This window comes from Melanotaenia boesemani, chromosome 17, assembly GCF_017639745.1.
Source record: "Melanotaenia boesemani isolate fMelBoe1 chromosome 17, fMelBoe1.pri, whole genome shotgun sequence".
Classification (NCBI taxonomy): domain Eukaryota; kingdom Metazoa; phylum Chordata; class Actinopteri; order Atheriniformes; family Melanotaeniidae; genus Melanotaenia; species Melanotaenia boesemani.
Genome location: NC_055698.1, coordinates 10,664,177 through 10,677,804, shown reverse-complemented (window position 1 = coordinate 10,677,804; position 13,628 = coordinate 10,664,177). Strand labels below are relative to the sequence as shown.

General features: G+C 40.3%; 1 protein-coding gene across 1 annotated transcript in view; it reads right to left on the bottom strand.

Moving 5' to 3' along the window:
* Positions 1–13,628, bottom strand: part of csmd2 (CUB and Sushi multiple domains 2) — a 237,590-nt gene that overhangs the window by 222,044 nt on the left and 1,918 nt on the right. Inside the window, exon 2 of the mRNA XM_042012628.1 lies at positions 1,280–1,496. Within this exon, the coding sequence (XP_041868562.1) occupies positions 1,280–1,496 (217 nt within the window). The remainder of the gene's footprint in view (positions 1–1,279; positions 1,497–13,628) is intronic.

Sequence of the window (13,628 nt, the reverse complement as noted above, 5' to 3'; positions counted from 1 at the left end):
CACTAGCAGAGCACCACACTGGTGCTGGTTCCTCAACCTAATTTTGAACCGCTTAGCTGCTAACGACATGCTAACCATTAGCATGTTGATTCTGAAATTTACTCTGAACCTCAAAAGTCAGTTCTTAAGTGGAACCAAAAAAATAGTGGTATTTCTTTGAGGAGGGTGACTTCATCAATTAAAATGTAATAATTTCATAATCAATTCATATCTTTATTCAAAGTTTACTTTTAATATAGCCTATATGTTGCATTTGTGTTCGGTAAGTCTCATTTCAAAACCGATGAAGTCAGTTTTCTTAGTAGAAGAGCTAGTTAGTTATCGTATCTTTCTGGCTTTTTGTGTCTTTTTGGTAGTTCAACAAACAATTTCTTGTTGTCTGTGGAATAACTATGTTTATGGCAGCCAACCACAACACAACTTTTCGTCATATTTAAAGCTGTGTTAAGACAACAGTGTTAAGCTTGAGCAACATTTTGTTTTCACCAGCGAAAGACCCAGATGTGACAAATTTTACTAATGTTCCCAGATTCTTTAAGGATAAAGAATCCTTAAAAAATTATCTGGATCACCCCCAAAACTGAATCACTTCTTTGTTATTCCGTTTTGTAGATTTCCTGAAAATGTCATCAAAATCTGTCCATTACTTTTTGAGTTTTGTTGCTAACAGACACACAGACAAACCAGTGTCACCAAAAACAACCTTCTCCTACAGTTAGTGCAATCTACAACAGAAATATTATTTTACTTTCCTACTTTGCTCTCAGACTTGTATAATAACACAACGAAACAAAAAGAAAAATGTATGATTGTATCAACATGTCACCTGAACACCCAAATTGTCAAATTTTCTGCATTTTCATTATAAAACTGCTACATTTTGGGCCTTTTTCCTATAAAACCACACAGCAGACACAATGATGCATTGTCTACAACTGTTAAATGATATCTCTAAGAGGAGATGAGGACATCCGTCTGCAAATTGTTCGCTTGAGCCCAAGTGAGCTTTGTTCCACACTGTGTGTAGCTTTGAGGTACAGCCTTAGTGAATCTCCTTGGATGCTGCCATCATCTCCACATGAGTTTGCCTGGCATAAGTCATAAAAAATTTGCACATGCCATTGGATGCATCACTGACATGTTTTTAGATTTGACTCTTTTCCAACCCCCTACCTTTATTGACACCTTTAACCTCCAAGTTACTCCAAAACTCCTTCAACAACCTTCAAAGCTATAATGAAACACCAACACACATAGTAGATTTTCAAAGTATTTTTACCTTGTCCGCAGGTTCCCAGGGCTTGGTGGCCCATCATATACAGACAAGATGTCAAAATCCTCCTCCAGGGCGAAGCCTTGAAACACCAGCTGTATCCGGTTGTGCTCAGCTGCCACAATGACCCATGTACAGTTGGCATAGTTAGGATAACCGTAAGGGTATCCTGGACTCTCTATTGTCCCATTGGGACTGTGTAGTGTGTAGCTGCAGTTCTGAGCTGTGAAGAGAAAACAAAAACAGGCAGATATTAAAAGGCTGAGGGGCATGTCCAAAGCTTCCAATAACTCCTCTACATCCAAGAAAGGAAATTACAAATTCACACACATAAATCCACACCCGCAGCTGAGCAGTTTGCACCAAGCGCTGCAACATCCATTATCACCTACAGAGTGCAACATAAGTTATTAATTATTTATTATTATTTAGTACTAAATGGTTCACCATCTCCCAGCTTTCCCCACATTTACCCTCTCCATCATCACACATGTTCACTCATCAGATGTTCCATTGCTTTAGTAAAAAGTTCCCATGTTAATACATGACATAGCTGAAGAGAAGACAAGGAGATGAGAGGTAGAGAAGGAGAAATAGAGAGATACACTTGAGTGCTTAATTAACTGAGCTCATTTTGGGATTTTTTTTTCTCCAGCAGCTTAAACAGCCTTCAATCTAAGATTTTAATTGTGCCTTTTGCCATCTATCAGTCTAGGCTTGGAGTGCATGTACAAAGTGTGAGCCATGTTTCTGTGCTTCTTCAGTCCCAAAGCTAAATGAGTCAGTGTTCGACTGATCCAACATGGACGGCACTTTAAATCAATGTTAGGATTTAGGTGTAACGAGGAATGATGTGGGATTGCACGAGCAGTATTTTGTGCAGCTCTCCATGTCTTGCCTGTTTTAAATGCTAATGCACAAATGAATATGCTTCCACAGATATAATTCTGTAATTGATGGCATGCAGATTAGATCTCATGTTTTGCTTATCTCCTCCAAGCAAAATGGGCTAAAGTGAGATTTAGTTTTAATCTCACAGATAGCAAATTGTGAGCAGTCAGCTGTCAGTCTGTCGCTGACAGGTGACAAGAGGAGACAAGTTGATTATGTGAAACTGAGAGCAGGAGTGAGACTTGCTCATACGAGTCATAGAAAGCAAACAGAGACCTTAATACATCCTATTTATACAAATTATATGTTTTGCTTTTGTTTGCTCCAGCCACAAACCAGAATCATAATGTAGCCTGATTAAAATCTAATTAGGAGAGTATAATTGGAGGACATCTGTTACCTATATAACCCACATAACTCAACAACACAAACAACACTTGCAGTAGATCCTATTTTTATTTTGTTCATTCATATCCATAGGCCCATCTGGGCAAATCTCTGTGATAAATCAGTGCATGAAAATGAGGTATAGCAACAACCCAAGGGCCTTAAAACAAGGCTTATAAAACGAATAGGAAGCTTGAGTGAACACACTATGGCTTTACGGATACTGTTCTACTTTATGCCGAGTCAGTAATAAATAGAATCATCCCAAAGCTTAAAATCCATCCAAACCTTTATACTAAAATAAACCTCATGTCTGGGAAACCTGCTTGGGTTTATAGGTGATATGGTCATAAGCATGAAGACAAGATAACAGTTAAAAATAGAGAGAAAAAAGGGATAAAAAAAAAGCATGAACATGGATAATCCCTGGTTAGAAAAATCAGTGAATGCTGCATTTGTTTACACAGCTTTAATTGAAGCGGCAACACATTGGGCTTTTTATGAATCCTGAATTGCAGCTAGAAAACTGAATGCGATACACATGAAAACACACAGACATCACAATACATTGAGGGAAGGTAAAAAGTGGAAATAGTTTCATGAGGTCTTGAATGCTGGGATGGCATCAGCAGCAGCAGCAGCAGGATATTAACATCTCAAGTCAAAGTATATCCATCATGCTGCTGTTGACTCCCAGGGGCCTGTCTCAGCAAAAAGCAGGCAGCAGCCTCTCAGCTGTCACTTTCCAGCACTTCATATATGCTTGACCTCCTTCAAAAGATGCTAATGATGAGCACTTGAACCCTGACAACTGGGATATATTCACACTCTGTGTGGAATGGTGCATTGTTGGAAATCTTGGGGATGTGAAACTATGTAAAATAGGAGAGTGAAAACCAAAATATTCCCAAGAAGGTCTAAAAAAATCCTCATATCATTGTATACTCCTATCTTTCCAGCTTGCATATATTCTCAGTCCATACTGTTCAGTAATAATAAAAAAAAAACAAGAAAAAAAATCTCCATCTGATTTTTTTTTCTTTTTCAGGAAAGGATTTGAATTGACTCAGCAACAGAGCACACACCCTCCCAGTTTCCATCAGGTCAATACTAATATCCAGGTAAAACCTCATATCCACTTTTCCCACCTGATTTCCATATGTGCAGCCGGTCAATAATCCCCTCATCATCTTCTTCATTATGAGGCCTCTTTCAGACAAATGCCAATCAATGGCTCATACAGCTGTCTAACAGCATAGCCTGATGGTCAGGGTGGTCGACAAAGCTCTTGTACATGGGCAGAGTTAGGATGAGCATACACACAAAACAATAGCAAGGAGGTCAAAACAGTTGCTAATAACCAGTTTCCAGATGGGATTGAAATATTAGCACGATCCAGATTAAATACATTGTCCTCCAGGGGCTCTTGGGTGGAGCTGAAGTGAATGTACATGTTGATTTGACAGTTGATCAACCAGACACAAGCCGAGGCTCCTTGCTTAATGGGCCCAATAATAAAAAAAAATAACAGAGAATAAGTCAGTTGAGTGTGTGATAACTTGGTTGAATGCTATTTTAAAGTGTGAGCACCTATGCTAAATCAGTTATAATGCACATAATCTGGGATGAAAAACTAAAGGAGAGCAATAAGACTGGTTGTTTTTTTTTGTTTTTTTTTGGCTGAAACCATTAACACTTTTACCCATGCTCAGAAACAAATGCACATAATTGCGTTAAACAAAAACAGACTCATCAAAGTTCACTTTCAAATTCATTCATGTGTTCATAAAGGAACTATTTACAGCACCAATGAGTTTGATTTTCTGATTGCTGAGCGATCCTTGCCTCGTGTTTTTTCTGCATCAAGCCGTCATACTATTTTTTAATCTATGCAGAACTGCACAAAAAACACTTTGCTGCCATAAGATGCAAGTGAGGTTAATCAAGGCTCTGCAACACTCTCTGTTCTTTGAAAGCCCCGAGCTTTTGATTAAGTAGATCCTTCACTTGCGGCTCAGTTGAATTATTTAAGCCTCACCTTGGGTGCATTATGAAATTAGCTGCTGGGAGCTGGTGACCTACTCTGAAGCTTCTCAGTGTAAATCTGCTGGGAAGAGCCCATCCAGCAGTTGACCCCACTGACAAACCATAAAGCCCCCCCATAAACAGACTGCTGGCCATGCTGTTTTAGCCAAGCTAGACCACCAACAAAGTAGAAGGTCATGTTTTCTCAGCTTGTGTAAGTTTAGGTGTACCATTATGAATATGGAATAATGGCATAAATGCTGGTTCAGCAATTAAGAAAATTGCTATCTTGTTTTAGTGGTTAGCGTATTTTATCCCGCAGCACGTTTCAGGGAAACGGTTTACATTGGCTCGAGCTGGAATGTTAACTATGCTGGATGTCTGTGGATGTTCAACAGATTTGTTGTCCGGTGCTTAGCCCACTGTGCCACTGGCAGCATCAGCTTGGCACTAACCATCTCTAGTGTGCACACTGCCAAATGAGTGTTCAGGGAGAGGTGTGACCTTGCAGGGGCAGCACGCCAGCTTTTTACCTGTGTGTGGACATGTGCATTGGCGATTGTGTGTGGCAGCTATTATTTGTTTTGCTAGAGCAGTTGTTTAGTAGCGGACATACAGAGCTGCGGTAGTGCGCTGTGACAGTTTGATAAATTGATGGTCACTGTGCTGCACTCAGGCAGGACAGCAGCCCCTCAGAGTGGAGGAAGGAGACAGGAAGAGGGTCCAAGGAGAGCGGGACGGATGGCGCTGAGGGTGAAAGGGGCAGACAGGCACTGAGTGGGCTGAATGAGAGTATGGACGTGTGAGAAAATACATTTGGATGATGTGATATTTGTAATGAGAGAAGCAAAAGCGAGATGAGGGACATACAGGGAAGAAAAGGGAGCAAAGTAGGGATAAAAGAATGTAGGAAAGAGTGTGTCAGCTAAACAACAGCAACAGAAATGGAACGCTATATATAGAGGAGAGGGGTTTTTTTTTAACCTTTTTTTGCTGAGGTCACAGACAGCAGGTGTGACATTCACAGCAAGATAGTGCCTAATCTGCACTGTTAGCAAAACCTAGAGGTCTATTTCGCAGTAAGTGTGAGGAATATGTGTGTATCTTCTGTTTATGTGTGCAACACAAGCGTGCACACATGTATGAACATGGAGGAATCAGCTATCTACACATGTATAAGTGTAATCCCTATACCCCTGGAGGGTGTATTGTTTGAAATATGTGTGTAAAGCTTTGGGTAAGATGTGAATACATGAGCTACAGAGACTTTTAATCACGGCACACGTAATCCCAACATCACATTCTTATAATACCATAAAGACTCAAACAATACAAGCAATACAGCAGGGAAAATCTCTTCTCTGGACTCCACCTTTTATTTTTCTGTCTCTTTATCCCCCCTTGTCTCTGCCTCATCTGCTCATCTATGATTCAAGTTTGCCTTTAGAAAAAAAAAGCAAAGATGCAGAGACCATCTTGTTCTTGCAGTCAGTAATAGAAGTGGCTTGCCTCTTATTCTGTGCAACAGGAATACAAGAGAAGAGGAGAAAATTGTTGATTGATTTTTGCATATTAGATTTGTTGTTGACCTGAAATGTCAGATCTTGAATTAAGCAAAATAGTAAAGACATTATTAAAACTACAAATTGGCTAAGCAGAAAGCTGCTTTGTTGGAGTTGTTGCCATAATTTGAGCAGTATATCTGTGGAAACTTCGGGCACAAGACCATGCACTAAACCATTAAATTTAAACGTGACTGCAAGGGGCTAAAATGCTGTGTTCGGCTCTTTTTGTTTTATTTTCAAGAAAAACCATAAAAAATTCATGTATGTGGTCCATAGGGGGCAATATCCATAGAAAATAAGCATTTTCTATTAACCATTGGAGCAGATGTGGAATAATTTCCAATCTAATAAGTGTGTCCCTTTGGGTTTATTGAGCAACAGCAAAGCTATCCTCTATCACATACAACCTACCCCATGAGTAAACTTCAAACAACCAAATGTTTGGTTTTGTGTGTATTTGTGTGTCTCTATACCAGTAACTGCCTCCTTGGTGGGAAGATAAACCCTTCCGCCCCATAGATCCTCCCAGCACAACTATTTGTCTTTTGACGTGTCAGCGCATAAGCACATCTTGACCGCATCATAACCAAATTAACCTCGAGATGGCTGCCATTAAAAAGGGAAATGGGCAAGCTTAGCCATCCAGCTCACCTCCGTGCATTAGGCTAATGTACTGGCCATGACGACACCTGCCATTACAGACAAGCCAAATGCAGCAGAAGGTACCGGTGATAGGTTTGGTCTTTCCATGCCCCCCCCTCCCACTTGCACAGGTTCTTTCCTCTGAGTTGATTTGTAAAGCTTTTTTCCCTTTAAAAAAGGGCAGAAAATCTGAGTTTGCATTGTCATTTATATAATGGAGCACACAAACAGCTTGAAAAGGCATCTTGCTATGTTAATACGCAGAGATCAACATATAGTAGAGACTTCTGTAAACACATATGACACAGACTCAAGCAAACATACACTATATACAAATAGATTTCCAAACACAGACTTCACTGTAAACAAGGAAACGCATGTCTGTAAGCCTACTGTACAGTGCTGACAGCACAGTTGTCCCAGTTGTGACATTCACAGGCTCTGGCATTTCTTTCAAGGATCTGTTGATGCCTATGGCAACACATAGTTAATACACACATATACACACAAACTCAATAACACATCTCCAAGACAACATGGCTGCAGGGTGAAATGTGTGGGGTAAGAAAATGAAGAAAAGAAAGATTAACCCAAAGATTAAGGCATCCAAAGAAAGGGGTTGGGTGCTAAAACACAGAGGAGGCATGCAGCCATGCACATTTGCATGGATGCATGCACACATTCCTGCCTGTTATCAGGACTGAAAAAAAGAAGAAGAAAAAAACAGCACAATGAAGCATGTGTTCTCTTGGACAGAGAGGAGGGGAAGAGGGGTAGCAAGGCAGTTCCTTCCAGCTGGGTCATATTTAACCAGTAGTGCTATCATGCCAACTAAAAAGACCTGCAATACAACCACTCACACAAAAGATATCCTTAAACTGCACAAGATTTTTACCCAGTTGCAATACAAATACAGTATAGATTTACTCTGAGGGACAGTTAATATGTTTAAAATACACAACGTTATGTTGTCATTCCTGCAAACAACAGAGACCATGAACAACCCACACACTAGTTAATCGATAGAAAATAACCCATTTAAAGTCTAAGACATGCTATGCTTGATATTCTGCCTTTTCAGGAAGACCCCTTTCTTTGTGGGAGGGGTTTATTCTGCATGGATACCAATGGGCTTCCCACACTTAACAGTGAAGATGAATGCCTGCAGAAATGCATATATGTTGTGTAGGTGGGGTTTTTTATGTTTGTGCACACCAGTTTATCTATTGATGAGAGGAAGATGAGTTAAAAGAGAGGAAGGCTAATTTGGAAACTGCATTGTGTTCCCATGACAACAGCATAACAGGAAAACACAGGAGGCAATCCCCTGTCCTCAATTATTTATCATTACTTAAGCATGCCTTATGTGTGACTTTAACAATTCACAAATGTACACCCCTCAAATCAGTGTGCGTGAGGTATACACACACACACACACACACACACACACACACACACACACACACACACACACACACACACACACACACACACACACACACACACACAGACAGATGCCAGAAATAATTTATGTTTTCTCCTCCAGTCTCCTTGATACTTGTAAGTACAATTATGTGTGACACTGATGTGTGAAACAGTGAAAGTCAATTATCACCTCATTTTCATTCTCCTCACATGCTGGAAGTGAGCTTGTACAATAGACCCTGTGCTGAAAAGCTACATGTGATCTCTTGTGTATTTGGACCTAGATTCTATCAGAAATAAAAAAAACATCCACACCAATCAGTTGCATTAACAGGAAGTGACATCATGCATTTATACATGATACCCATCTTAACAAAAAAATGTTGATTAGTATTTGATTACATGTTACTGAAAGGGCAATTGTGAACATGTGCTTCCAACTGAGAAGGGAGAAAGCACTGATCCAAAGGTCAGGTCATGTATGTCCCAACATGACAATTCCATCTATCACAAAGAGATGAATGAGCAAGAAGGCTAATCTGACCTCTCTCAACCTCTCTAACTCTAACCTTTCACTTTCAATCCTTATGGGAAGGCTTAAGTGTTAACAATCGACCAGTGGCACAATTAACAGGGTTCACTTGTGAGTTAACTGTAACTGTAAATGTATTTGTAACCTACTATTTTACATTGTATGTGTGTTTATTAAAGAAATGATATGGTTGCTTATTTTCAAGATATTAAAAGTGGAAGAAAACACACACACAGACACAAAGAGTTGGCGGCTTGTTAGCCTGGTAACCAAGCCCATGATAAGCTGAAAAAAAAATCTAGTTGATGGCAAATTCTTTTCCTCCACGTAGAAGACCGCCATTATGCGACTTTTTTGACAGAAGCCAAATATATTTCTCTTTCTCCTTTAATATCACTCAGATTTGTTGTCTTTTATATGTAGCCTAAGTTGCCAAATGAAAAATAACAGATGACAACTCTTTTAGAAAATAGGCGCCATTTTCAATCATGGCTTTATGCCACATTCCTTTTCCTGCCGGCTAGAAAGATTCTTTTAGTTTATTTTTTTTCTTTGGTTCAACTCAGCAATATGTCTGAACATACTTTCCTATTACTTATCCCTGTTAGGAATTTATCTCCTCTGTGGCAGCCAAATACATAACATGAGCCAAGAGACAAGTGCAGTAACATTAGGTTAAACTGTGTTGGACACCAGACACTCTGAGAGTTGATTAACTCCAGCTCACACACACATTAAACACACAGATTAAAACGTGTCAGCTTTGAAAAACTTTGGCTACAAACAACTTGCAATACAACATACTATTGCTAAATTGTATAACAGTCTTGAGAAGTTACATGAGAAGATCAGGAGGCTTGTTATTACTGTGTTGTTGCTAGGCAACTAGCGGACTCTACAGGAAAATAATGCTCCTGTCATGAAACAGTACAATGCTACATATATAAAGCAGGACAAATCTAATTTTTATGCTTTGATTTATGCATGGATTAAAAGAGTCACATGTAATCTGATAGTTAGTGAGATGTGATAGTATGTGAAGAGTGTATTATCTTCAGACAGAGCCCAGCTAGCTGTTTCTTTCAGAGTTCATGATAAACTGTCCCAGCCCGCTGCTGTATTTGGCTCATATTTACATGTGGATTAGTAGCACAGATATGGAAGTGGTACCACTCCTCGCAGCTGAATCTTGGTTCTGAAAGCAGCGTCTTTCCCAGAATGCTGACACTGCTTTGAAGTAATCAAAGCACAACAGCATCTTGTTGATTACCACTTTTGAAACATTATTGCAAAAGAAAGGAAAAAATAAACAATTTTCATGTTTAAGTCATTTTATTTGATCAGCCTCCTTTCTTCTCAGCCCCCCAAAAAATGCATGCATAAAATTATAAGTAAGCACATATGACTACATCTTATATTAATTACACGCAAAAAAAGTTTACAATTACAATTAACACTGGCCATAAAAAGAAAAATGCCACAAAGCATTACTTTTAATCCAAAATTGTACATCTCAAAATAGACCTTGCAAGTGTAGGAGTAGAAGTCACTCCCATACACACACACACACATACACACTAACTGCCTTTCCCCACATGATGACTCTACCGCGTTCCCAGAAAAAGATCACTGACAGATTGCCTTTACTTTGAATAGCGAGAAAAGCAATATGGGGAAGGAAAAAAAGACAAGGACAAGATACCTCCTGCCCAGGATCTAATCTTCAATCTCTGGGATCATTGATATCTGATAAGAACAGTGTAAATCAAGAAGGTAAAGAAATCCCTGCCTTAGCTTTGTGTCTGAAGACAGACAGGGCACTGGCTCTGTCGCTCACTTCTTGGGGAACTTACAGGAGCTGGCTCAAGTTCCCATGTCTGTGGCATTTCATGCCTCACAGCAGTTGTATACATAGCATGTGTTGGCTGCCTGTAATTCAAACTCTTTCACTGTTTTGCGTGTTGCTGGGTACAAAAAGTGACAGGAAAATCGGTTTCTTGAAAGAGGCACTTAACCATAAACCTTCCATTCTCTGACCAGTGTATTTAATGGGCTCAGCTGCTGAAATACTATAATGGAGGATGTTTAACGGAAAGGTTTATTGGAGTATGTGAATGTGAAGCAGAAGCACTGCCGGAACGCAACAACACTGCTCCATTTGTATTCCCATGAAAGGAAAAGCAGCCAAAGCACATTTTATTAATTAAATGTTATGCTTAGGGACATGTTAAGAATAATATCTGCAGTATTTTCTCCACCAAGATCTTCTCAGCTTGTCTTGTACTTTAACTATTGTGTTTACAAGTGGAGCCAGCAGATTTGTGAATACTTCAATTCATGTGAATGGACTTGGACACAACACGTGAAGCTGGATATGCACACAGCTGATTGAGTACTTTATTATTATCATTATTTTCTTTTTGAGAGGGGAGCCCATGTATGCTAACTAATTAATGTCTGCATGCATGTGAGTCAATGTGTAGCTGTGATCACTGTGACGAAGTGTGCTGACAGAGCTCTGGCCATCTGGAGACAGATGACAACATGAATCACCACGGAGGATGATGAAGTAGGAGCGGGAAGGTGGCGGGATCACTGGATGGAGGGAGGATGGAAGGAGCAGTTACACGGAGAAGACAGACAGAGGAGCAGGCTGACACATCAGCAGGTGGGCGGGTAAATAACGGCACTTACGAGGATGAAGCATTTACATCATTCGAAAGCTTTGTAAGAGCTCACATGCTCACCATCCCTCTAAAAAAATAATTTATTAAAGAAATGGGGCTAAAAAGACCCCCATGAAATCTGGGGATCAAATTACCTCTAAGGAGCTGTTAGCTTATCACCTTTCTCCAACAATCCTTTCTCTCTACCACTTTGCCCTCTCACAGTAGCTCTTTCCTGTTGTTTTGTACAACCCCCTACCCTCCAACTCAAGTTCATCATCTTTAACATCTCCTTCTACATCCCAACCACCTCTTTCTCTCCTGCTCCACCCCTTCTTGGCTCTTCCTCTTTCACTCAAACAGATGAAATAACAGGATATCAATGAAATCTATAGTTTGCATCCAATTGCAAGACATTTCTTAAGTTTTGAATAAATAGATCATGTCATCTTCTCATTTCCCCTCCCGCCTCTACTGCTTATCGGTGAAAGTGGTGAACAGAAGGGAAATAAGATGCAACAGAGCGTGGAGATGGAGAGGATTTTAGATTGAGAGTTGCGGGCTGACAGGTGAGAAACAAAGGGAAAGTGAGATATCCATATATTTCTCATGTGGAAATACAACACACATGAGACTGTTTGTTTCCCAAACTGACATAGAATCCAGGCAATCAAGAGTTTCCACAAGCACACCAAACTAAAGCTTGTTAAGCTCACATAGGCCAAAAATCACTGCATAGAATTGATTGAGGATTATATCAATTTACCACCAAAAACTGGGATAGCCAGAATGATAAGCTACCAAACAGGGTTAAAACTAATCCTATTTATTGTCATTATATTATCATATTTTTGGTGAATTGTCTAGAGAACAGTCCCCAGTTATTTTCGTCTGATTTTCACATACATTGGATGTGGAGCTGTCCGTGGTGCTGAATAGAGTTTAAACTATAGGGCAGATTCCGCAACGCTGTCGCTGTCCGTTGTGCCGAAAATGGCACCCTGTATGGAGTCTTGGAGGCCGTTTTAAGCCAATATAAAAAGAGGAAGGAATTGTACTGTGATAATTAGAAATAGGCCATGTCCGTAACATAATGAATTATGTCCCATTCTGATAACTGGATTGCACCATCATGTGCGGATATGTCCGTACAGAGAACACATGAGAACATCTCATTCCCCACCTTTATTTGATTTACTTAACGTGGAAAACGACTTTACCTTAAGGCTTATCTCCCTCCATCTTGGCCTGAAAATGTATACTTGCACTCACTATCACTGGCACGCTTCCTCGCAAGCATGCACGCTCATACACAAACGCATTTGCGCTTTCCAACTGTGCGAATTCGAGCAAATGTTGTAAAGTTTAAAAAAATGGGAGAAAAGATTAAAAGGAAAGGGGCATCAAGCCCTCCAGTCCTCATAACGTTACTGACGGTTGCATCATAAGCACAACGCGGTACGTTACAGGAGAACGTGGTTGAGAGGAGAAAACGAAGAAGTGTGATCTTGCGAGTAAATGGACATGCTGAGTGACGTGTCTCACGCGCCGCTGACGAATGATCTAATAGCTACCAGTTGAGTTGGAGATGAAAAGCCGGAACACGCAGTAGATAGGGAAATACACGTCATCCTCAGTCTACACACATCCACAACCCCCCTTTTCATTTCCTGGCCTATGCATCCTCTCCCCTGTACGTTTTAATAAAATGAGGATGATTACCGCTTATTGAGCGAGCAGTCCTTTGGGACAGCTGGTTTTGATGCCGTGGAGACAAGCGCGTGTTTTCTGAAATAGACTGTGTCAGGCTTTGTCAGAAACCCTTCACACGTCTCTGTCTTTGAATGAATGGCCCCTTAGGGTCGATATTTAGATTATAGGAGAAGCTGGGAGCGGATTTAATGAGAATGGTTAACATATTAAGACAGCATGAAAGAGCTGTAATAGGCTACACTGTAATAGGAGACATCTGATTTTGCATAAGAACAACGCAGCATATTTATTTATTTACTTATTTATTTTGGCAAAATCTGCTTAGCTTTGATAAAGTATTAGGAATGAGTAATGCTACAGACCACAGGTCTCATCTTCCCTCTCCGCTCCTCCTCTCAGCACATAGTGCGAGCCTCTGGTGCCGCTCAATGGGAGGATAGGGCAACTGCTGGTGGCTGCAGCATCGAGGGACGCACCGGACCTCCTAACTGCCGGACGCTCTGCATTCA